The 26402-nt window shown below is 41.3% G+C and overlaps 2 protein-coding genes across 5 annotated transcripts in view; one reads left to right on the top strand and one right to left on the bottom strand.

The window, feature by feature from the left end:
* The first annotated feature begins 765 nt into the window (after window positions 1-765).
* Window positions 766-4642, top strand: LOC107394748 (relaxin-3 receptor 1-like). The gene is made up of 2 exons (XM_015973832.3): window positions 766-1863; window positions 2414-4642. Exon 2 carries the CDS (start codon window positions 2537-2539, stop codon window positions 3737-3739), a length of 1203 nt encoding a protein of 400 aa, XP_015829318.1. The 5' UTR covers window positions 766-1863; window positions 2414-2536; the 3' UTR covers window positions 3740-4642.
* A 3502-nt stretch (window positions 4643-8144) lies between these two features.
* Window positions 8145-26402, bottom strand: part of LOC107394692 (ras/Rap GTPase-activating protein SynGAP) — a 91566-nt gene continuing 73308 nt past the window's right edge. For 3 of the 4 annotated variants that reach the window (XM_054745165.2, XM_054745166.2, XM_054745168.2), the window contains 2 exons: window positions 18711-18783; window positions 8145-15683 (listed from right to left, as the gene is read on the bottom strand). In XM_054745165.2, coding sequence (XP_054601140.1) covers window positions 15645-15683; window positions 18711-18783 — 112 coding nt within the window. In that variant the 3' untranslated portion in view covers window positions 8145-15644. The remainder of the gene's footprint in view (window positions 15684-18710; window positions 18784-26402) is intronic. The other variant, XM_054745167.2, reaches the window with a different exon arrangement.

Here is a 26402-nt window from a genome sequence, read left to right as displayed (position 1 = left end):
TCATAACGAAGAGTCATTTCTGTAGCTCAATCCAATCTGGAAGCAACGCCCCTGATATAAATAGAAGACAAATGATTCAATAAATAAATACATTTCAACCTTCTTATTGAATATAATGCATTTTAACAATACTAGTGAAACTGTGAAAAGACCCACAGAGAAAGAAAATCCAAAAAACTTGGAACAAATGGGCTATTTCCTGTTTAAAGTGTGTGTTTCAGTTAAAGAGGAATCTGCAAAAATGTAAATCAGAAACAGTAAAAATACGTTAAAATAGGATAACGGTCAGGCTGATGAGGTTGTTTTGCACCCAGCCTAAATGGGGCTGGAGTAGAGCCGCTGCTCCTCCACATCGAGAGCAGCCAGTTGAGGTGGCTCGGGCATCTGGTTAGGATGCCTCCTTGGTAAGGCTTTTCAGCCACGTCCAACCAGGAGGAGACCTAAAGGAAGACTCAGGACACGATGGAGAATCTATAGCTTCTCATCTGGCCTGGGAACGCCTTAGGATTCCCCCGAAGGAGCTGGCCCAAGTGGCTGGGGACATGGAATATGTCTTGGCCCCTGCTACTTTGATCTCATATATATGTGTGTGTGTGTGTGTGTGTGTGTGTGTGTGTGTGTGTGTGTGTGTGTGTGTGTGTGTGTGTGTGTGTGTGTGTGTGTGTGTGTGTGTGTGTGTGTGTGTGTGTGTGTGTGTGTGTGCGTGCAGCCACTGCAACACCAATAACTGAGTGCAATTTAGCACGAAACATGAACCCAGAGTTTTTTAGCAATCTAGAGAACAACCTTTCTGTAAGGCTTGTTTACACATGATCAGTCGGACGTGTTGTAAACCTGTGATGACCGCTTACAGTTGGAGATGAAGAAGCATCCAGCTAGCAGCTAGCAGGAGTTGGCACTCTAGCCAACACTATAAATTCCCTCGTGTATTTAAATCAATATAAACTTCATAGGGTCACCCTGTGGCTTGTTCCATAACATTTAGATAATTTTAAAATCTGGAGATATTCTCCAGTGGGAATGAGTCATAGCTGTGACAGATTTTAGCTTGATATGTGAAACTGATCATGTTGCCATAAGGCTGGAAATAAATTGAAAAATTATCAAAATTTCTGACTCTAACCAATTTTTCCCCCCATTTCAATAAATTCGATAATAAAAGAAAGAAAAGATGGTTGGCGACCTTCGTGTTCCTTTGAGGTACATGATGTAATACACGTGACAGCCCCATCTAGTGGACAATTTTTGTTTCTGCGCATAAATGTAGATATCGTCCATTTATCGTTATTGAGGTGAAATCCTCAACGTACCATGATATTGATTTTAGGCCGTATCGTCCAGCTCTACATTGTAGGCATTTTTGTGTTGAAAAATTAACTTTGGCAGCCATTTTGAATTATATTGATTCCCAAAGAGAACTTTGTAACTAGTCCACTGTAATCCACCCGGTGGTTCATGAGATTTTTTCCAATAGACAAACTAACTCATGCATAAATAAAAGATATATTTTCTCAACATTTTCATTGGATTTTCTACACGGGAAGATGGGAAAAGAAAAAAAATGCACACAACTATTCATTTGGGAGAAAAAAAAACAAAAGTTCAGGAGTTCAAAGAAACAAAACTTACACTAATTCTCTATATTTTCGCAAGTTATGAGCAGTAGCTTTTCCCCCCTCTTCATTTGTTTTGATTCTTGGTGTTTATGAGTAATCAGAGAGAAAAACACGATGGGGTGGAGCAAGAATCCAGAGTGGGTGGTGGGTGACATCTGTGTTATTGCTGTTGATGCAGTCCAGCAGCTGAGCTCGCGGCTGCAGAAATATACGTATCTTTGAAGATTAAGCACCATCGGAGTTTCGGGTAAGGTTTGCTTTTATCCATAACTTCTGAATATCACTTTTTCAACTTTTTGCATTTCAGACGTGGGTGTTATTCACCGATTTGAGACGGTATATTGTTACCAGACACATGGCTTAAACTAAATTAATGTGCCAAGTAGATTTGTTTGTAATTTCCTTAGAAAGGACATGTTTTCTATATGCTGATGATGATGCAGTTAGACGTGAATGACTAACAACAGTTATATGCAAAAAAAAAAGTCACAGAAAACTTTGAATTTATCTCCAAGTTCCAGAAAATACATAAAATTTTAGACCTCAAATTTATTATGAAAGTCTCTAATAATAATACACGAACGCCTACTTCTAGGTTTTAATGATTTAAATATTGACCATAAGGAATTCTCGTATTAGATGATGTTGATTTTAAAGGTGAAACTCAGATCTTGTCTTTGACTCTGTCATCTGGCTCTGCGGCTGACACTCGAGTGTAATTCATTTACAAACCTAATCTACTTACGTGCTCATGAACTGCAGCGTTGATGAGGTAATAATTTCCTCTTCCCTCGCAGGGCCAGATGATCGTCATCCAGTAAACACAAAGCAGCCAGAACTTCTGATTCCTTGTTGTTTACTCGATTTTACAAGGATAACTCTGCCCTGACCCCAATCGCCGAGGCCTTCGGGGTAGAAAAATGTCAAACATCGATTACAAGAGTGCCGATTTCTATAATAACATCTTGAATGGCTGTAGCATAGCTCCATTTTGCAACAACTCCCAGCTGATTTTTCACAGCATGAATAATGGCACCGAGTTCCTAGACGATGGATCCCCCTGGCTGAGAGTCCTCATCCCGGTGGTGTACTTTATTGTGGCTACAGCTGGAGTGCTGGGCAACTTGTTGGTCATGCTTTTGCTTTATTCCACCCATACCATCACCACAGGCACCATCAATTTCTTTGTTTTCAACCTGGCCCTGGCTGACTTGCTCTTTTCCCTGGCCTTACCCTTTTGGGCCGTGGATATCGCCCTGGACTACAGCTGGCCCTTTGGTTTGGCCACGTGCAAGGCTGTGTCCTTACTCACAGGACTGAACGTTTTTGCCAGCTGCTTTTTCCTGACGGCCATGAGCCTGACTCGATACTGCTACGTCGCAACAGCTCTGAAACCCAGCTCCTCCTTGTGCAACAGATCGTGCACTTTCCCAGTGGCCACGGCTTTAATCTGGGCCGGGGCGCTGATCGCAGCCGCGCCTCGAGCCGTGTTTGCAGACCTCATAAACGTGGGCAACGACACTACGTGCCTGCTCCGCTTCCCGGATGGGACGGCCTGGCTCGGGATAAACCAGCTCGTCCGAGTGGTGCTTGGATTTTTGCTTCCGTACGCCATCATCACCCTGTCCTACCTGCGTCTGCTGCGCTTTCTCTGTAGACACAAGCTAAAAGGCGGCAACAACTCTCGGCGAAAAGCCGACATATCAAAGTCCGTTGCAGTGGTGGTGCTGTCATTCTGCGCCTGCTGGTTCCCGTACAACGTCCTCACTCTCTGGAGTGTCCTGATCCAACTAGACATCCTCGACATCAGCAAATCCTTCTACTCGGCCCAGACGTACTTCTTCCCCCTGGCCAACTGTTTGGCATTCACCAGCAGCTGTTTCAACCCTGTCATCTACTGCTTGGTCAGGAAAGAATACCGCGCCGCTCTGCGTAATGTGCTCTTCAAATTAAACATGGCCGTTAAGTCAAAGGTTCCCTACGCTATAAACACCGAGGAGGGGTCGGGGCAAGCAGGGCAGTTCGCGATTCCACTCAACAACATGTACAGTCAGACGTCCCATAGTGACACGCGGATGTACAAACCTCTGGCAACACTTCCAACGGTGGCGTCTCATCCCTAAAACCTCAACACGTTGGCTCGTTTCATGAAACGCAAACAGCACGGGCGTCATCTGTTTCCTGCATGACGCGTGCTCTTCATGGACTCTAAAGCGGAGTGCTAAAACATTTAGCATGATTTAAAATATCAGTTAATTCATCTGGCACGATAGAATCCGAGCACCTTGTGTAATTTCTCTTTTTCAACAAGAAAATGGTGTGAAACGTTCGAGGGCCTGTGTAGAAATGGTTAACGCTGCCTCGGCAGTGAATTTACTCTCAGATACTGGATGTCTTGTTGGGAGATCTTTTTGTCGTTTTCAGGAAAAATCTAAAAAGAAACTGAAAAAAGTGATAAAATTTTTTTTGGGAGGGATTATTTTTCTCTTGTTTCTCCAAAAAAAAGTATAATTGTTTACATGTCGGAGAAATGCTCTAATGTTCTCATTTAAATGTAATATTCCATAACAGGACACATGAGTGGTGAATGTCTTTTTAGTTAAATAAAGACTTTTAAAGTAATTGGTCACTTTCACTCTGGAAACTGTATTATTATAATTGCTACTGTTGTTAATGGTATTATTTTACTCCTAATTTTACTTAGTATGTGCTTTTAGTTATTAGTGGAATTGCTTTAATATTTTTTTTTCTTTTTGACACTAACTGAAATCCATACATTCGTTTCTGTATTGTTATTATTGGAAACTACACTTATTTTGTGTTCCGGGACTCCAGTTCACCACTAGGTGGCAGTAGAGTTCTGCTCACAAGGGTTTGTTCTTTTTAAGGCAAACTGTTCTCAGCCGACATGTTAATAAATGTAAGAACACTGTTTATAAATCAGAGATTTTCATCTGAATAATGAAGAAGTTTGTAAATATGTTTGCCACTCACATCATAATAAAGATTGAAAGCATCTAACGATACATTTCCAGGACGGCTGTAACTATATTGCTTCAAGTTCGCATATTTTTATGAATTTTGATGAAGTGGAATACTTTCTGATCTCATTATCTAGTATTTTTATTTAGTTTCTGTAGTAATTGTTTTTTCTGCAGCAGATGTTTTATCTTTCTGAGTGCATCTCTTTGTGGACATGTAGTGTCCCTCTAGAGCAGGGGTGTCAAACTCATTTTAGCTCAGGGGCCACATTGAGGGAAATCTAGTCCCAAGTGGGCCGGACCGGTAAATTAAAAACAACTTCAGATTGTTTTCTTTGTTTTAATACAATCAATATAAAACAAGGCTGGAGCCTGAGGACGGTGTATCCAAAATAGTACAAGTACAACACCTGAAGTGTACTTGAAAATTTGAAAAAAAAAATCAATAAATAAACATTCCTTAGTGATTCAAAGAGCTTACAGATCACATGGCTAGATCACTTTCATGCAGCACTTAAAGTATATTTGACTCATTTTACTTTACATCTTTTAGCTTTCACCAGCACATCAATATCAGAAGTCACATCCTGAGTGGCGGCCAACTTCAGGATGTGATTCAAGTTCTTGTGTGAGCCTTGAGCGCAGCTTTGTTTTGTTTATACTCATTACAGAGAAAACTTGCTCACAAAGATACGTTTATTTTCACTCTATGTAGTTAAGTATGAAAATAAAGTTTACACAACCATCTCGCGGGCCGGATTTAACCCGCTTGCGTGCCGGATACGGCCCGCGGGCCGCATTTTGACACCCCTGCTCTAGAGCTTCCACGTCTGTCAATGTCTCATCGATCATTTCGTGTCTGTGATCATTTCTCCATGGTGTTTTTTTATGTTGTGTTTTATCTGGTTGCATCACAATCTTTTCAGAATTCCACTCTGGCCTCATTTTGTGAGAACATCTGGTTATTTTGTATCTTCCAGATATGTTGCCTGAAACGTGTCACTATGCTCTTGTGATACTTTGATATGTTGAACAACTGCTTACTGCCGCCGCCGCTGGGCTTTGACGAGGTGCATTTGATTTGCTGAGACAATTTAAAAAATAATGTAAAATCTTAGTAGAAATAATCATCTTTCTATCCACTTGTTTTTCTCCGGAATTCACAGACATGAAAAACCCAAATTTCTTACGGAAAAAGGCTCTGCATGAATAAGATTTCCCCCCAAAACATCTCCTCTGAAAAGAAGTTTTCTCAGGTGTTTATTTGTATGTAATTTTTTTGTACTTGTGCCATTTTTTGATAGTGCAAATGAAACTGTGTTATTCACATTTTGAAGGCAGAATAAAATGAGAATTTCTGTAAAGTGTGTAATAAACCTAAATATACCACTACACATGTAGAGGGAATGTGATTTAAGTTGAGACTGAGCAGCAGGAGCCATGACACCGACCCTCACTCATCCTGGGATCTGGTTGCTGCTCATCCTTTGTCACCACGCAGATCTTTGACGGACTACAGCTGACATCTCATTACCCGTGCATCCAGAGATGATGAGCCTGAATTGCTAAGTCACATCGTGGTGAAAGACTCGAGCTGGCTGTGATTAGCTCTGACATCAGATGAAACTGTGCGCCCACCAAGAGAATGGATACTCTGATTTAGTTGGGAAGTGATTCTTTTCTGTGACGACAAAAAAAGATGTTGAGGCTTCCAGCAGCAAAACACGGACTTGCTGAAGGTGTTTTCTAGCAGCAGGGAAGACAGAGTCTGATATTAAGTTGGAGAGGGAGTTGGGAGGCAGGTCAGGGTGAGGGTTAGTGAAGGTGGACGTGTTGGGGTGAGGTTAAGTGAAGGTGGAGTGGGTTAGGGGAGTGTTTGTCAATCCCGGTCCTCAGAACACCCTGCTCTAAATGTTTTCATTGTTGCCCTTTCAAACATCAGAGTTTACCTGCTGCCATACAGACACCTGACAGGGTTAGATTAACGAGTGATTAACAGTCATCTGCAGCGCCTGATGTCTACCTGAGGAGGTAATGCAAATGAGTAAATCAGGTGTGCTGAAGCAGAGACGGACAGGGGGTTCTGAGGACCGGAACTGGGAAATGCTGGTTAGAGAAGGTGGGTGGATCAGGCTGAGGTTTAGAAAAGGTTTATTGGGTTAGGGTGAGGCTTAGAGAAGGTGAGCGAGTCAGGGTGAGGGTAAGAGAAGGTGAGCGAGTCAGGGTGAGGGTTAGAGAAGGTGGGAGAGTCAGGGTGAGGGTAAGAGAAGGTGAGCGAGTCAGGGTGAGGGTTAGAGAAGGTGGGAGAGTCAGGGTGAGGGTAAGAGAAGGTGAGCGAGTCAGGGTGAGGGTTAGAGAAGGTGGGAGAGTCAGGGTGAGGGTAAGAGAAGGTGGGTGGATCAGGCTGAGGTTTAGAAAGGGTTTATTGGGTTAGGGTGAGGCTTAGAGAAGGTGAGCGAGTCAGGGTGAGGTTTAGTGAAGGTGAGCGAGTCGGGTCGATGGTTAGAGAAGGTGAGCGAGTCAGGGTGAGGGTTAGTGAAGGTGAGCGAGTCGGGTTGAGGGTTAGAGAAGGTGGGAGAGTCAGGGAGAGGGTTACAGAAGGTGAGCGAGTCAGGATGAGGTTTAGTGAAGGTGAGCGAGTCGGGTCGATGGTTAGAGAAGGTGAGCGAGTCAGGGTGAGGGTTAGTGAAGGTGAGCTAGTCGGGCTGAGGGTTAGAGAAGGTGAGCGAGTCAGGGTGAGGTTTAGAAAAGGTGGATTGGGTTAGGGTGAGGGTTAGAGAAGGTGAGCGAGTCAGGGTGAGGGTTAGCGAAGGTGAGCGAGTCGGGAAGAGGGTTAGAGAAGGTGAGCGAGTCATGGTGAGGGTTAGAGAAGGTGAGCGAGTCAGGAAGAGGGTTAGTGAAGGTAAGCGAGTCAGGGTGAGGTTTAGAAAAGGTGGATTGGGTTACGGAGAGGGTTAGTGAAGGTGAGCGAGTCAGGGTGAGGGTTAGTGAAGGTGAGCGACTCGAGTTGAGGGTTAGAGAAGGTGAGCGAGTCATGGTGAGGGTTAGAGAAGGTGAGCAAGTCAGGGTGAGGGTTAGTGAAGGTGAGCGAGTCGAGTTGAGGGTTAGAGAAGGTGAGCGAGTCATGGTGAGGGTTAGAGAAGGTGAGCAAGTCAGGGAGAGGGTTAGTGAAGGTGAGCGAGTCATGGTGAGGGTTAGAGAAGGTGAGCAAGTCAGGGAGAGGGTTAGTGAAGGCGAGCGAGTCAGGGAGAGGGTTAGAGAAGGTGGGAGAGTCAGGGTGAGAGTTAGTGAAGGTAGAAACAACATAATGTGATCAGAAAACATTGGCAGTTTGTCAGAAGGATGTTTGACAAAACAAAACTTATGAAGCAGCTCCGAATCGAATCTCCAGAAAAATCAATCGCATTAAAACAATTCTTTCTACTATTTAAGCCGTTTCATTCAGGTTTTATTCCTAGCTTTTCATCTTCTCGTAAAGCGATCCAGCCAGTATTGTGTAGACACTTTCTCTGTCACAACTCACATAAATCAAATAGGAGATAATCAGTTAGAGATTTAATCATTTATTTAAATCACTCGGCAAAAAAATCACCTGAAATATGAATACATTCCCTTTGTTCAAACAAATCATATCAATCAAGGGTACTTACACTAATAATAATTACAAGCGCAATCATACCTACAATAACTACTATTATAAATAAAACTAACATTAAACATCCACCACACAACATCAGAGGGTCTGGAAGGTATGGCTTATCAATGGGGGCATGGCTTATTTCAAAAGAAACCTCAAGTAAATTAAGATAATACATCCAGTAGGCCTAATTCAAGTCAGAAACCCCACCATCTATTATATATATATATCTATATATATTTATATATATCTGTAACACAGCAGGTCAATTGTGCAGAATAATAGCTGCCGAGAAAAAATATTGTTACACATCCATTTTAGAAACATAAATAGGCTGATTGATGTTTTATACCCTCTTTCCTAAAATATATAAGATAATCATTGACTCTGTTAGCTCCTGCTGCAGCTGCAGTTATCCCTCCTTCGTTCTACAAAGGTTCAAACGTTGTCTTAAACATCATAACTCTGTAAACATCAAACACTTTTTCAATAGCATGTTTTTTATAATATTCCTCATAAGTATTTTTCTTTAGAACCAACAAAAGGAACCCATGTTTTACGATGTGGCAAAAGGTGTAAATTAAGCTGAACTGGTAACAGGAGGAAATAAAAACAAAGCTTTCTCATTTCATAGGTTTTATGATTTTTGTTTAGCTAAAATGCTAACCTGCCAGACAAAAACAACAATCTGCATTTGGGTATTTTGTGCATTTGGCAGAAGGATGTTAAAAGTTACCTCTATGCTCGTCGTAACACCTGAGAGCCTGACGGATACCTGGAAACAATCAGTTAAGGAGATCTGGATGACTCTGATGGTAATGGCACTTGATTATGAAGAACTGGACAAACTTTGAAAAAGGCGGGAAATCCAAAATAAACAAGCAACCAAGATCTCATCCTGATTCTTTCCTCCATTTGTTCTGGAGCAAAGTTTTACTTTGCTTGTAGACACTCGTTGAGGTTTTTTCTTGCCAAATGAAATAAAGGATCCTCTATGGTTTCAGGAGCAGTTAAAACGGCTAACGTTGCCATTAAAGGGATAGTTCGCACCTTTTGAAGTGGAGTTCTGTGGAAATGGTATGAACTGTTAACAAATTACCTGTTATAGGCAGCTCTTTGAAGGGTCTCAGTTTGTAAAAACAGAGATTGCACATTGCTTACACCCATCTCGATGAGAAAATACATCAGAGACGAATAAATGTAGTGAGCTTCTTGTCTTGAGTCAAGTCCAGAATGTTCTACACAAGTCATTTGACTATTGGTGTAAGTTTTTATTAATTTATTTTATTGGGGGGGGGGGGGGGCATAGGGGGGACATGCACCCCCTCACAATGTTTCTACGTTTTCTAATTACTTTTGCAAAAAGGAGGTAGAACATCATGTGATGTTTATGTTCATGAGAATTAGTAACCGTGTATTCCATTAATAGTTTAAAATTTGGCTCCTTAACCCCACCCCCACCACTCAAGCCATTTGTGTACCCCCACTTTAGAAATCAAAATGGCTGCCTTGCACTTGATCATACAAGTACTTTAGTTACAAAGCAATAAATACATATCTGAAATTATAAATGTTCTTACAAGTGTATTTATCTAAGTGGGACACCTGTGTGACATAGGCTGTCAAGTCAACAGGCATCTGTTCAAAGTCCTTTTTAATTTCATCAAATCAAAAGTTGCAAATGTTGTGACTCGACGAAACATCTCTGGTAGTTTATTATAACATGTTGGGACTCGAGTTTTGAGGAAGCAGCTAACTAGCAGTTCATTTGACTAGCCATTAGCTTGTCAAGCCAAGCTGAAATAATTTCCATTTAATTAAATTGAGGTTGTTCAAGATCTACACCATATAAGATGCTGATTTTTTTTTATCCTTTTAACAATGGTTCCCTTCAAAAAGATTTGAACTATTCTTTTAATACACATTTTATTTATCTAAGAACATTATTCACACTCTGAGGATTGCAGGTTCGTCAAAAAAGAAAACATTGAAAATGTTGGAATACTGTATTGCAATGCAGGCCAAATAAATAAATAAATAAATAAATACATGGTTAAAAATAACTTAAAACTGCAATCCAGCATTGGTAAAAGCATTGCTGCTTGTGTCGATACTGAACACAAGCTAGCTGGTGTGCAGGTCATGTTTTTAGGATTGCAGCATTAAGAGATAAAATATTCATAAGAATTCATTTTTGCCACAACTTCAACATGCCTGAGGGCCTACCTTTTGATTTAAATACATTTTACATAAAATAATAAATATACATTAAGTTATTTTATACATATCTGGTAACATAAGCATTTAACTTTGTTTATCTTGAAGTAAAATGTGTTTTTAAAGGCAAGAGGTTAAGATAAATTATATCAACCATGAAATTCATCATATAAATGATTCTAACAGAGTTAAACAACACACCGCTTATTAATTCATCACCTGACTACAAAAAGAACATTTAATATACAAAGTTTACAGGATCTTTTTATATTTTATATTTGTATTTTTGGGCCCTGTGGTGCAGACTGTAAGGCAGTCAAATCCTATGCACATATACTACATATCCCTGCTTCTTGGTGTTCTGATGGGTTTATTGTTTGTCCATTTTTCTCCATGTTCTCGTGTTGTAATATGCCAAAGACTCAGCGGCACACTCCTCCTATACAAATAGAGGAGCCGGCAGCATGGATTAAAAATGGACGCCTTAAGATGAGAAAGATGTGTCAAATCAAAGAGTTTTTGTACATCGTTATCATATCCAACAATTTATTCCTTCTTGTGTTTGAAAAGCACATGCACTCATCTATGATCCTGAAACACAGAAAGAAAATAAATGAGTGCTCCACTTGATATATTATTATGGATTGATTGATTTCAGGTGCACATCTGGATTATAGTCATAGGTAATACAATTTATTATGAAACATTTCAAAACAGTGTTACAAAGTGACTGGAGGTTTGTCTCCAAAGCTGCATGAAGCAAGAATGATGTAAGAATGACACCCTGTGGTCAAATTTGGGTACTGCAGTCTATGTTTCAAAACGGAGAGAGACCGTCTCGCTGCCGTTCTGGGAGGTTCATGGCTGTTGCCAGCTACGAATCAGCACCAGAAGATTCTGGATGACAAGGAAAGGCGAGCCATACAAAGTAGGTTGGTAGGTAGAAAAATATATTTTACAGTAATATCAAGTTGGTGGTTATTGAAAAAGTAACTTGAGATATTACTAGAGCTAACTATTTGTTTCTAATTCACCATTAGCATTGCTAGCTCAATGATAGCCTCTCGCCTGCTTCACCCAATATTGGAGTAAAAACTAAAAGATGCCATGGCTTCTTAGTTTTAGGGATGTAACGATATGAGAAATAACTTTGGGGTCGCTCCTGTTACTGGATAACATACTCTCCACAACTCTGAAGCTTCCTACCAGCCGATGTCAAATTACAAATGCCGAAGTGGCAGCATTACTCTGCAACCCCTTGGGCTCACAATTTGGAAACAAACACTACGTCCTTCTTCTGCCTTTTTGAAAGGAGAAAAACTGATAACTCTCAAGCCGGCTTACAAGGAAATTTGTTTCAACATTGACTGAAAAATTGTTACCTAGTGTACGTTTAAAATGATACTTCAGTTTATTATAGTTTACTATCTAAGCTAAGATAGATTTTTGAAAGATCTCAGTTTGGATGAATTTGGATAATCTAACAGGAATGTTGTGCTAACAGCTAACGTATAAAGGGGGCTGTCCTATTCTAAAATTAGATCAATCTAAGAGTATTTTAGAATCTTTTACATCGTAGACGGTTTCACATGTCACGAATATTCCAACAGAAATGTTGCGAATTTCCACCTATAAGTGTTGAACAGCTTCACACCTAATTTTGACTGCATATAATCACTAAATTGTACTTAAAGGGACTTTTCGGACTTTTGAATTTTTATGCTCGCGATTGCCCCCTCAGGCCAAAAGCGTAACGGCGGCTTCAATAGTAGGCTCGTGCACGGGGCGCGCATGCTGTTTTACACTCCTTAACGAAAATAACAGCAGAGACAGTCCCGTCTGAGTGGCCCGGAGGACAGAAGAACACAGGAAATTAATAAAAATAACATCCCTCTGTCTCTGCAGCTGCACTTTCTCGTCGGCCGGCCGAACGTGCAGTGTGTGTGTGTGTGTGTGTGTGGCCCGGAGGACAGAGGACAGGAGAACGTGCAGCTAATTATTTAAGTAATTTGGTTCTGTACCTTTCTCTTCAGCACAGCCGACAAAGGTTTAAGATGGGTCAGTCCTCCTGCATGCTCAGATCATTCCCTTCCCTTGCTTGAAAAATTGTTCCAAAATGAAAGTTGAACCCACATCTTTTTTATCCGTGAATTCAATGCCGTTCGGCGAGTCTCAAATAAAAATTTGGGCGTCTTATTATCATTATTGTAAAAAATGTAAAAAAAGAAACTCCAAATAGTAAACTTTATTCACACCCAGAATCAAACCCAGGTTTCCTACATGGGAGTCAGGCATCTTACTAGGTGAGCTAAAGCGCCAGTGACGTTCTTTGTATCTGTAACTTTTATATCCTTGATGACAGCTGAAACAACGTCAAACCAAAGAACGGTTCGGAGCGAAAACGGCTATTTTGTTGCTAATTTGCAGGAAATATCAAGAAGAAAGTAGCTAAGGGTCCTCAGAAATGTAGCTAGGTTCATCACTAGGCGTTAGGAACAGTGGCAAAGTTACTGAGTTGGCACTACCTCACTCTCTGCTGCTAAAGCTACTGATAGCAAATGCTACGGGCTATGTCTGAGCGTGAACGCGCATAAAGCAGCCTGCTCGACCCGAGCAGCTCTCTTTTTCTGTGATTTTACAGAAAAACAGGCAATCACAGTAAAAATGCCAGGGCTCATTATCCAGGACCAGGGCATTGCAGGAGAATGTATGAAGAAGAAATTTATTATTTCTATACATGTTTTGGCTGTCAAACTTCCATTTGGTCCCTTTAACTAACCACATGATGTGAAATTTACATTTGCGTGAACTTTTATGATATTTTTCACATTTAGGCTGTTTCAAGATACCAGTGACCTCACTTAGACTAGTTGTTAGCTTATCAATCCAGTCAGAACTATCCTCAATATCTCCAAAATGAGGCACTTCTACGAAATATCCATTATATATTCATGAGCTCACTTCCAAACATCTAAACTATTAATTTTATATAATTTAGATTATTAAATGTAAAGTCACTTCTAGATCAGGTTACTTTAAATCTTTATTGAATTCTTGCACTGTAATATTCGGACTGATGGTAAGCATAATTCTGCGCACACGAAGATGCATAAGAGACCTGGATGATGAAGCTCAATGGTTAAAGGAATCACTGAAGCGGTGTGAAGCGGTGTGAAGCGGTGTGAAGCGCTCCGTCACGCATTTAGGCGGTTCCGTAGGAGGTGAGCTGCCATGGTTTTCCGCATGCTACAGTAGCGGGCTATCTAGGTGCGCACAGCGTCCCTCTGTCCCCTCCTCCTCCCCCTCTCCCCTGTCCGGAACTCGACCTCACCAGTCTGAAGCAGCCACCTTGTCCGTGACAAGTCCGGACCTGTTATTAGGGGCTTCGTCCGGTTTAATTACGGAAAACGTTATCCGGATGTTTGTATTCAGACACAAAGGTCTTACGGACAGAGTCCCGAACATTTCCGTTCTTCATGGCCTGTCTGAAGGGGGCTTACTTAAAAGTAAACATGTTCACCAAAACTGAAGGTCCAATTTCTCTTATTAGCCAATAAAATGTAGGTGTTGTAAAATAGATTTTAGTTTATTTTTACAACTCAAAAATGAAAACAAATTAACCAGTGTTTTCTATTCACCTCTGAGAGGTTGTGTTGCAAAGCGCCTTGGGGGGTTGTAGGACTCTAGAGGGTGCTATGTAAATACAGGCCATTTTGTATTAGAACAATGTCTACTAGCTTTGTACGACTATGACATTCTAGTCAGAGTTAAAGCACCTTGGTTTTTCAGTTGCTGAAACTAATTAGTTGGGGTTACGTTTATAAAAGCTTAATGTTAAGTCTTTAAAGGGACTGCGGGAATTTTCACTGGCGATAGGGGGCAGCACATACCTAAATCATTGCAAGCAAGCAGCATTTTTGTGTTCGATTAAGACCTTACCAATGGATGGCCATCAGGGTCAAAAATACCTGGGAGTGCAATTTTTGAATGAGTACTTTGTCAGATTGTTCAACGTCTGGCAAAATGACAAAGCACATCAGACTCCTTTTCATTACTGGCAACGAGTGAGGAGGTAAATGCGTAAAACAACATTTATGACTGGCGTAAGTTTTGTAAATGCTTTTTACAAATCAGTAAATGCGTTTTGTCCTCATGGGCTCCCGTACAAGGAAACTTTGCGTCTAATATGGTGCCACCCAGAGACTTAGACCTGATCCTATGTATTTTAAACCCAATTTTTGTGGTTATATTTTACGAAGCCACCGGCATCATTTAGTACATTTTTAACATATATTTCCAGAGATTAAAAGTAAAAACAACACATTGTCATTTTAAGGAATTTCTACATTTTATGAGTAAAAATTCTATTTATTGTACTATCGTCTTTTCTTCTCTCGCTTTTACCGTCTCGTTTATCCGCCTTTGTCACTTCTACTTCAGCTTCAGCATCACCTTGTATCACTGATTTGATATGTTCAGCATTATTAGTCAATATTTTTAAAATACCTCATCATTTTGTTAAGTTTTCCCATTCGTAAGACAAAAGGAAATAGAAAGTAGAGTCAGATTGTACTTAAAGCAGCTGATTGTAGAACTCGACTGGATGGCTGTTCCTTGAAGAATGCAAACATGGTAATGCCATCCAAAACATATTTACGACTTCTAAATGACTTCCTCAGAACCAGACGGTGGGACACACTCTGGATCTGAGAATCTTTAATGGCAAATAATTGAGCAACATAATTGTTGCTTGTCAAAGGCATCACCATGAAGGGGTATTGTGCTTGGTAAAAGCCTCGTTTTAGATCTGCAGCCACTAGAGACGATCCAGAATCCCTCATCATCCCACTGTTTTACACACCTCCTCTCCCTTTTTTCTCCCTACTGCAGTTTGAGAATCTCAGTAGGAACAGTATTGCCATTGTTGTGGCACTGGCTTATGTTTCAGCCAACATGTGCAGGGGGTTGGCTGCACACGTTGGTCTTCATGCTAAGCTGATTGTCAAGTTTTGGTACAGGCTAAGTTTGAATTTGTGCAACTTTTTAAAAATTTCCTTTAATTTTAATGGGTTAATGTTGTGAGATGACACCTCCGTTAGTCCATTTGTAGAGCTTCGTCTTGACTCTCTGGGAGCATTTGGATTGTTACACTCGAGTGACCATCATGATCTCTGGTCACCTTGGAACTGGCAGTCAGGATCCTGGGAGGACACCATAGCCCTGGCTGATAGACTGAAGGGAGACAAACAGAAAAAAAGATCACTTTTCTTTATTTATGACTTAATAACCACACATATACATCTGTGTTTAAAAAAAAGAAAGAAAATTCTGGCTTTTTATCATTTAAAAATATGGATAAATCAAGAAATTTAGGTAAATGTGGTTCTGGAGCACGTAGTTGGTTAGCCTGTGCTATGCTCCATGTTGGAATTCTGAATGATTCAGTTACAAGTCAAACATCTGCTTGGTTTTGATCATTCTTGTTCCCAGACCAGGCTAACACTTACAAGCTAACACTAACAGGCTAACAATATACGATGCTGCTATTATGCAACACAAACTCTGTAGCAACATATTTACTAATAAAGAGTGGCTCAAAGTGTGTGTGTGTGTGTGTGTGTGTGTGACTGATTTATTGAGACAGAAACTGACAGAAGGTCAAAAAAACATGTTGCTGCTACAGCTAACAGTAATTTGTGTCTGAGGCAGCCATATTGGATTTTGAAGTTAGACTTTACAAATAGGAATTCTGACTTCTAAGAGGCATTTGAATTCATTTAGTCCAAATTGTAGTTTTAATCCTCTACATTTTAGGAGAACACAGAATAAAATGGAAACTCTGGGATATACTTTCGTTTCAATAAACTCTCACTTAGATTTAGAACTAAATATCAAATTCCTCAATGTCAATCTTATTTTAAAGACCAAGTTCACTCTTCTTTCAACACATTTGCAGAGGTATCTAGTGTAAATGAATGAATTATGAGCCAGTCTCTGTGGGGATAAAGCTGTGGCACTCCTATTTCAGAAACTAGAAGTGAGCCAGAGCAGAGGTGAATCCTATTTCCTGATATTCGGACATCTTGCCTCTGATTGGCTAACAGCAACACCCCTCTACCACTGATTGTTTGCTCTGCAATGTTGATGTTTTATCTCCACAAATAACGCAAGCCAGAAGGAGCTCTGCCATGTTGTGGAAATGCTACTGCTAATAGTTAGCTTCTACTAGTCGAGGCGTGCTCTAATCTCTCCTGGGCGCTAAATCAACAACAGCCTTCCCCATTGTCAGCCATGATGGGCGAGTCCACGAATGCTAATCTGGCAATGTGAAGTGCTAATGTTAGGCTTTTCTAATCCGGGCGTATCCCCGCCGGTTTTCTTTCGGCAGCTAATGCAAGAAATAGGGGCAGAAGACTATTTTCAAATTTAGCCTGCATGTTAGAGCGACCAATCGTATTTCAAAAATATCAAGTAAGATATGATTGCTCAGTGAACTTGGCCTTTAAAGACTGAAAGTAGAGAAGCCATTCCTTTTGACATTTCATCTAGACAAGCTCATTCTACTAGCCAAACAGCTTACTGTCCAATGGGTGCACATGTACTATACCTCACCACAGCAAAGGCAAAGATGGTTTGGCATGATGTGAAAAGCTTTAAATTGTTTTAGATGCGATAAGAATGTACTTATGTGATTTAAAAATATAAATTTCTTGTTGAACAAACAAAATTCTGGAGGCAACTGGGCAGAGAGGGAAAGACGTCAACGTCAAAAAGCATGTTCAATGACCTGAAGCATCAAAACAGAAAAAACTTCAAGAAAATAAAATAAAAACAAGTTTTCACAAAGAGAGTCTTTGAGTTTTCAGCCGTTTCTAGTTTTTAACAGCAGCCAGACTTTTTTGTAGCTTTTTTTTTTTTTTTTACATTTTACGTTCAAAGGGTTTTCTTTGAATGCCGCTGTCTTAAAAACTGTCTAAAAACTATTCCAAAGGCTTAAATTTTACACAAGGAAAAGTGAGCGCCAGGGATTTACTTGGGTTTTCTTTGGTGTGTTTCTGTAAATGCTCTTCTGTATGGTGGCTAGGCTCAGTTTATTTAAACTGAGATATCTTGATTAAGATTATTTTAGAGGATTAAATGAAATTCTGGCCACTTGGAAACCAAATATAAAGAAGTTAGGACTGGACGATGATGCTAAAGCTGTCTAAAGCAAAGCTTGCAGACTTTTTCTGTGAAAGGTTTTATTAACCCTTTGGGCCCTAGGCCTTTTTCTGAGAAATCTGCTCGAAAATATTTTTGTAACCACAACGTCCTTTGGTCTCGTTTTAAAGAGAACTCCTCTGGGATTCACTGAGATGTGTAAATATTAGTTTATGTGTTACTGATGAAGCGTAAATGGACATGGAACATTAAAAAAAGTTTTTTATTTTGCATGAAAACTGTCATTTCAACATGAACATCTCTTTGGAAAAGGCAGCAGTAGCTTCTAACGTCAATGAATTCACAAATCTACATCTTGACATTAGCTGTAGAAAGTTTGCATCTAATAAAGTGAAGCACAACAATATCACAGAGGTTCATATACAAGAGGTCTCAGATGACCATCTGTGCCAATTGTCCTTCCTCTTGTATATCTTTAATTACTATATGACTAAATGCCCAAAGGGTTAAAGTAACAAACCAAATTCTAACCTGAGTAGAACCGTTTGGACTTTTATTCCTATTACACATGGTTTGTTTTCGATGTCAGGCGTGAAAACAATCATGCCGTGTAGAAACATGTCTATAATTGATTCCCAACATGCAATCGTGTCTTATTTCTCCTGAAGTAGAGCTCTACCATAAAATACTGGTGAAGGTGCATTTCAAGGATGGCAAACGTTAATCCTGAGTTATTTCAGCACAAGCAGCCTCTTCACCTGCGTCACTGTTCAGCCCACGTGGTGCATTCAAGAAGCAGAATTACACTAGTGAGTCACAATCATCTAATGATGAATGCATTTTATGGGATAATAATAAATTTAAATTAAAATATCTCATTTTACAGCGGAAGCATTGGTGCTTTCCCCTTCAAGTGTCCTCAAAATGCGGTGAGATGTTTTAAAGGTGACAAAAATACGATGGAGGTTGCTGATGTGCAAAACTCCCTGACCTGCGCTAGCTTTGGCGAATGCTGTGGATGTGATGCAAGCGTGAAGCAAACTGGTTTAGGACATGACTGGGATAGGGATGATAAAAGATGTAGACACAGGCACAAACCTGGTCTGTGAGGATTCGAGGCTTAATATCTGGAATGGCACCCCCTCTCAGCTCATCTTCCACAGCCATGAGTCTAACAACAGGGAAATAAAAACAAACATACCGATTGAGAAAAGTAGAGGTATGAAGTTGGTCTTGTTAGAATTTACTGTGAGACTGTGCGGCCATGTGATGATATTAAGAACCTGGCATGTTTGTGGGCACCTTCGCCTACCCTCAGACATCCCCGAAGCTGAAAATGAGCTTCCTTCATTCAGTTGGTGTGAAATAGAAGATGTTACATGAGTGTGTGGGAAAGTGAAGTGTGCACCCATGTATTTGCTGGGTTTCGAGCAGAGATTGCATGGAAGCTCCATTATTTAAAGTGATAGCTCAGATCTTTTGAAGTGGAGTTCTTTGGAGAGTATAAATAATTAATGTCTTACCTGCTGTAGATAGCTCTTTGAACATCCTCAGTTTGGGAAAGTAGATTTTAATTCTGACAAGGATTGACAAGCTAATGACTAGTCCGAGTGAGGCCAAGACAAAGTGGATTCTCTGATCTCTTAAGAAGTTTCCCGCTGTTCATTTGAGGGCTAGCCTCATCACCAAACTCCGTTTTTCATCCATCCATCCATCCATCCATCCATCCATTTTCATCCACTTTTCATTACAGAGTTATTCCGTAAGAGCTACAGTGATATTAAGCCCGTTTTCACTAATGGGAATTCTGTGTAATTTTACCTTCATGGTATGCGTGCGTCTCTATATTACCATTTCCTGGCTCAAAAGGCCATTTCAGGGACCAACAAAGTACCTTCACTGGGTTACGTATTCAAAAATGGCCGGTTGAGTTGCTGGGCACGACTTGTGGCTAACTCAAGCTGATTGGCTGTAACTCAGTGAGAAATGGTGTTGGCAAATATCTCAAAACAATCGGTGTTTGTAGAATTGAAAGTGTTGCGAGCAAAGATCAGAAGGAAAACAATAATACCCCGGCTTCTTCCATCCAATCTCATGATCTGCTGCTGTTAGTGCTGATCAGTGACGTCACTCACCGAAGAAAGATATTTTCCTGTCACTTCCCCCTCCAGAGCTGTTCGGGAACTCGTCTAATGGAAACAGGCCCCTTCCTGCAGGAATTCCCCAGGCTGCACGAGGAGTGCTACAGCTAGCTACTGCTGCCTAGACCATTGCTTGTGCTTTTACATATTTTCATCGGTAACTGATTACATTGGATAACAAAACATCTGAAGATGGCAGCTTCCAACAAAAACAGAGTTCTTAGGGAAGCGTAATGAAATGTTTTGCCAAATGGAATTAGAGCCTCTGTTGCAAATCAGGACTACGCAACGAACCCCCCACAGGTAACATTTAACAACTTATAACAAAATAACTCCCATAAATTCTACAACAGGCATGTGAGGACGCCAGAGTACCCAGAAAAAACCCAAGGACACATGCTAACTCTGCACAAAAAGGCCACAGCTGGGATTCAAACCTACAACCTTTTGCTGTAAGGCAACTGCACTGCCATGCTACTCAGGTCCAAAACCATATAAAGCTTAAGTGAGTTTTTTTATGCTGACATAAACTTCTATTAATGGTACACTTTACTTATTTTTTACACATTTGCAGTGGTCTCTAGTAGGAATCAATGCCTTGTAAGTCATTCTCTTCATAGAAGTCAGATGGAGGAGAAAAACAGGATTTGGAGTCTTATTTCCTGATATTTGGACATCTCGCCAAATATTGATTGTAAGGAGCTCTGCTGCGTTGTGGAGTTGCTAATGCTAGGGTTAGCTTCTACCAGTCTAGACGTTCTCTGCTCTTTTCTGTGCACTAAACCAGCATCAGCCTTCCCAGTCGCAAGCCAAGATGGGTGAGTCCATGGCTGTTAAGTGACAGTGTGACGAAGATGTGTCAGGCCTTTCTGAACCGAGTGTTTTTCCAGCTATTTTCTATCAGAAGCTAATTTAGGAAATAGGGGTAGAAGACTTTTCTCAGAGTGAGTTATTTTAAAAAATAATGATTTAAAAAAATTTCTCGGTGAACCTGCTCTTGGGAGATTTGAGTCATTTTAAAATAAAAGAAACTTGGGTTGTAGTTTTGCTTGATCTAGTGGTTAGCTTATCAATCACGCCTTTCCACAGAAACCATAACAAAAGGTCTGAAATATCACTTAAAGATAACCGTTCCATCAAGAATGGTTGGCTTTGTTCTGAAGTGTAATGTACTGGGTCTTTATTATCATGCCTAGAAACTTAACCGGAGGATTGTTATTTATTTATTGTAATTTTGTTCACCAACTTTACAGTTCATGAGCTTCAACATTGCCATATTAATACCATTTGGAAAGACTAATCTGAATATTTACACAACTCTCCTAATAAAAATGCCATGTGGCATCTCTTTTGCCCCACAATTGGTGCTACTGGTCAGAGTACATTCGAACAATGACCATGTTTTCTTGAAAGTGTACAGTCTCAGTATAGAGTTAAACCTCATCACTAATGCTCAACAAAAATCTAAATCCAGTAATGAATGTAACTAATAAAGTGATGCAAGCAATAATTAGACATACGTCTCTTAGGCCCCCTTCAGACAGGCCATGAAAAACGGAAATGTTCCGGACTCTGTCCGTAAGACCTTTGTGTCTGAATACAAACATCCGGATAACGTGTTCCGGAATTTAACCGGACGAAGCCCCTAGTAACAGAACCGGACTTGTTACGAACAGGGTGGCTGCTTCAGACTGGTGAGGTAGAGTTCTGGACAAGGGGGAGGAGGAGGGGACCGGGGGACGCTGTGCGCACCTAGATAGCTCGCTCCTGTATCATGCGGCGAACCACGGCAGCTCGCCTCCTACGGTACCGTCTAGACGCGCGACGGAGCGCTTCACACCGCTTCAGTGATTCCTTTAACCATTGAGCTTCATCATCCAGGTCTCTTATGCGTCTTCGTGTGCGCATAATTATGCTTAAGCGCCTCGTGATTTTTATCTTGAGAGGCGCTATAGAAATGATATTTTCTTCTTCTTCTTCTTAGCATGAGTCCGATCCCCCCCCCCCCCCCCACACACACACACACACACACACTCTTTGTGGGGAAAAAGCCCTCACGCTCCTGTTTCAGGAAGTAGAAGTATGTCGAAGGAGTGGGGAGCAGATAACTGCAGGATTCACAGTCTTACTTATAAATATTCATGATATGCAAACATCTGGCTTCTGATTGGCTAACAGCGACACAACTCTTCCACTGCCTTCATTCGCTTGTCTTTCTTGGGTAAATAAATGCAATGTTGATGTTTCATATCCTGAAATAACACAAGGAGTTCTGCCATGTTGTAGAGCTGCTAGTGCTAACGGTTATGTATATATACCTGATTCCTGGATGAATCACCTGCTCAGCAGCTCACCAGTATCTGCACCAGCAGACTCAAATCAGGTGTGTTTAAGCAGAGAAACAAGTAAAACCTGCAGGATAGTGGCCCTCGAGGACCAGGATGGCCCACCTCTGCGCTAGCAGAAGGGCAAGAAGGAGAGGAAAGCAAAGAAAGAAAGCCTAATAGTGTTTCTACAATGATTTTGTGTCCAGTTGCGGTTTTTAATGTAATTTCAGGCTTCCCAATAGCTTGTATAAAAACAACAGTATGTTCACCTTAAGAGAGTTCATTTTGTAGCTGGGCAAAAATTCATAGCATTACTTCTAAAATGTTACAGCATATGAAGAAGCTGACTGAGGTAAACTATCCTCCAGTGTCTACATTTCAGTGTTAATTAAGCATTCAGAACCTGGTTTCTACGCTGAAGTCAGTTAGACCACCTCTCTCTGCTCATTACCTCACCCAACAATCTGCATAGGAGAATACCAAAATTATCCACGGAAACCCTTAAAACTCGGCGTGAAGACGCTCTCACAAAGCTTCAAGTACTATTCCGCTTACGCTAAGAGAGCAATTTAGACACCAGACTCTTACATGGAACTCTATACCGAAAACAAGACATTTAATGATACTGTGAGATGGCATAAACTCGAAACAAGACAGTGAATTGAATCCTGTCTTAGGTTGTTATGAAACATCCAAACACAGCGGAACGGCTCGTCTCTCATAAACACCGGAAACCGTAATAATCTGCTTCAGGTAGACTCAGGCCACGAAGCTACGAGACACAAGCCTTTCCTGCACTCATAGTTTTTGGGTAGACCCGTTGAGTCAACGCTTACATGGCTGATGACCTTTTGACCTTAAAAGGCCTCTACAGCATATTTTTATTTACCAAAATAAAGCTTGGTGATTTTGATCAAGAACGGTTTTTATCTGTTTTTTTTTTAAATTAATTTAATTCAGCACCAACTCACAACAAATTAGTCAGGAGGGATGAGATGAGACTCATTTGTTCCAGTTGAAATTCAAGCAGCAGCATTTGGAATCAGCTGCAGTCTTTGTGATAATTAGTTAAACTTGTGTCAGCGACTTTATAGCAAACCCAATTCTAAACAACCAGATCTGAAGAGGAGCGGGAAAAGAAAAGGAGGTGGAGTGGCAGTGCTTGTCAGCAACAGATGGTGCCATCCATGTCATGTTTCAGTGAAATGTCGTCTCTGCAGCCCAGATGTTGAACTCTTGGTAGTAAGTTGTCACCCATATTATTTGCCAAGAGAGTTCACCAGTGTTGTCTTAGCAACCGTTTATATTCCACCTTCAGCAATTGCTGAAAGTGCATGTAATACCATCAGTTCCGTTGTCGCTAAGCTACAAACCCAGCACCCCAATGCATTTATGGCTATATCTGGTGATTTTAATCATGCCTCCCTCTCTGCTACACTTCCAACATTTTATCAGTTTGACAGCTGCTCCACCAGAGAAAACAAGACATTGGATTTGTGTTATGCAAATATAAAGAATGCATACATGTCCAAAACTAGGCATCGTCTGGGACAATCAGATCACAATCTTGTTTTTCTCTGCTCAGAATACAAACCACTTGTTCAGAGGCAACCTGTGACAAGAAGAATTGTGAGAAAATTGTCACAGGACGCTGAAGAAGTCCTGCAGGGTTGTTTTGAGACCACAGATTGGATGACTCTCTGCCAAGGATATGACTGGATGTGTCACTGACTATACAAACTTCTCTGTGGACAACATCATACCCAACAGAAAAGTGAGATGCTTCGCTAATAACAAACCCTGGGTCACCAGTGAACTGAAGAATCTGATAAATGAGAAAAAAGAGCCTTCAAGAAGGAAGACAGGAAATTATTGAGGAGTATACAGAAGCAACTGAAGATCAAGATCAGAGACAGCAAGGAGGCATACAGGAAGAAGCTGGAGAACAAACTACAGAGGAACAATATCAGAGATGTCTGATCAGGAATGAAGAAGATCACAGACTTCAAGCAGGAAGGATTGCACAGATGGCAGTCTGGACACAGCCAATGAACTGAACAAGTTCTTCAATAGGTTCAGTTCAGGAACAAACCCAGCATCCTCCTCGCCTGTCCCCAGCCAATCAGACATCCCATCCTCCTCTGATCCAACATTTTTCTGTCACACGCTAGCTCTTTTGTCCTCTAACACAGTCATGGACTCTTCTGGTTCTATAAATCTGTTTTAAACCAAGTCAGGAGATGCTGCTGCCCCATTTACCTCCCCCTCCCACCTATCTGTCTCTAGAAGTCGGGTGAAGAGGCAGCTGGAGAGACTGAACAGGAACAAGGCTGCAGGTCCAGATGGTGTCAGCCGCAGAGTACTGAAGGCCTGTGCAGAGCAGCTCTGTGGGATTCTGCAGCACCTCTTCAACCTCAGCCTGGCCCAGGAGAAGGTTCCAGTCCGGTGGAAGACATCCTGCCTTGTTCCAGTTCCAAAGAAAACTCGCCCATCAGTCAATGACGACTACAGACCGGTTGCCCTGACATCCCACATCATGAAGGTCCTGGAGAGACTCATGTTGGTCCACCTGAATAAACAAACTAGGACATATCAGGACCCGCTGCACTTTGCTTATCGCCATGGAGTTGGAGTTGAAGATGCCATCATCCAGCTGCTTCAACCAACCCACTGTCATCTGGACAAAGCAGGCAGCACTGTGAGGGTCATGTTCTTTGATTTCTCCAGTGCATTTAACACAATTCAGCCTGATGTACTTTGCCAGAAACTCCAGAAGACACAGGTGGGGGCCTCAACTATCACCTGAATTAAAGACTACCTGACAAACAGAACACAGTTTGTGAGGCTGAAGAACTGCATATCAAACCAGGCAATCAGTAACATTGGAGCACCACAGGGGACTGTACGCTCACCATTCCTTTACACCCTGTACACCTCAGACTTCCAGTACAAATCAGAGACCTGTCATCTACAGAAATACTCAGATGACTCTGCAGTTGTCGGATGTATCAGAGATGGACAGGAAGCTGAGTACAGACAGCTGGTGGAGCGCTTTGTGGCATGGTGTGGAACCAATCATCTGACCTTGAACGTGAACAAAACAAAGGAGATGATTTTAGACTTCAGAAGAAAAAGGGTGGAGTCAAAGACTGTTTCCATCATGGGAGAATGATAAATGACCCGCACTTGTATAGCGCCTCTCAGAGTGAGGACTCCAAAGTGCTTTAACACTACAGAGTATCATTCATCCATTCACACACACATTCACACACTGATGGTGATGAGCTACAATGTAGCCACAGCTGCCCTGGGGCACACTGACAGAGGCGAGGCTGCCGAGCACTGGCGCCACCGGTCCCTCAGACCACCACTACTGCTGCCCCTAGTGTAGAATAAGTGGAGGTGGTTGAGGAATACAAATACCTTGGAGTTCACCTGGACAACAGACTGGACTGGAGAAAGAACAGCGAAGCCGTTTACAAGAAGGGACACAGCAGACTGCACTTCTTGAGGATGCTTAAGTCCTTCAATGTCTGTAGCAAGATGCTGCAGATCTTCTACAAGTCTGTTGTTGAGAGTGTAATCTCTTCAGCCATTGACTGTTGGGGTAGTAGCATTAGAAGCAGGGACCAGAAAAGGCTCAACAGCCTAAAAAAAGACTGGTTCTGTTCTGGGGACGACTGTGGAACCGCTGGAGGAGATAATGCAAAGAAGGATTCTCCAGAGAATCAAGGAAATTATGGACAACCCTGAGCATTCTCTTCACAAGACTGTCCGACAACGGAAGAGTGTCTTCAGTCAGAAGCTTCTTCAGTTTGGCTGCAACACTGACCGCTACTGGAGATCCTTCCTGCCAACAGCCATTGTAATATACAATAACTCTTTGATGACTTGATTATTCTTTTTATTCTGAGCTACTACAACTATCAATTTCCCTCTGGGATTAATAAAGTATTTTTGAATTGAATTTAATTGAATGTAGCAACAGTGGAGAGGAAAACCCCCGATATGGCCTCAAATCAATATCTTGATATGTTGATGATTTCACCTCGATTAACGATAAACGGTACACTCAAGACGGTACAGCTTCTTAACTCATTCGCTGCCAGCGTTTCTCACAGTTTTTACTGTGTTTTTAAAGAGTCACAGAACGTTGTGCGCTAGGATGATGTCGACGCCAAAACAACCAAAACAAAGCGGAGACTCACCTCTTACATCAGGAAGAATCCGTGTGTTTCGAGCGTTATCCGTTCTTTCATAATCCGTTGTTGAAATGTGATCGGCCGAAGCTTTTCCTGTTCGCGCCTCACTTTTTTTTACAG

This window comes from Nothobranchius furzeri, chromosome 19 (genome assembly GCF_043380555.1).
Source record: "Nothobranchius furzeri strain GRZ-AD chromosome 19, NfurGRZ-RIMD1, whole genome shotgun sequence".
Taxonomy (NCBI): Eukaryota; Metazoa; Chordata; class Actinopteri; order Cyprinodontiformes; family Nothobranchiidae; genus Nothobranchius; species Nothobranchius furzeri.
Note: the sequence above shows the minus strand (reverse complement) of the source record. Positions and strands in the feature narration are given on the sequence as shown.

What these genes read in the sequence shown, in the direction of transcription:
- LOC107394748 (XM_015973832.3), top strand. Translation starts at nt 2,537, where the DNA reads ATGTCAAACATCGATTACAAGAGTGCCGATTTCTATAATAACATCTTG.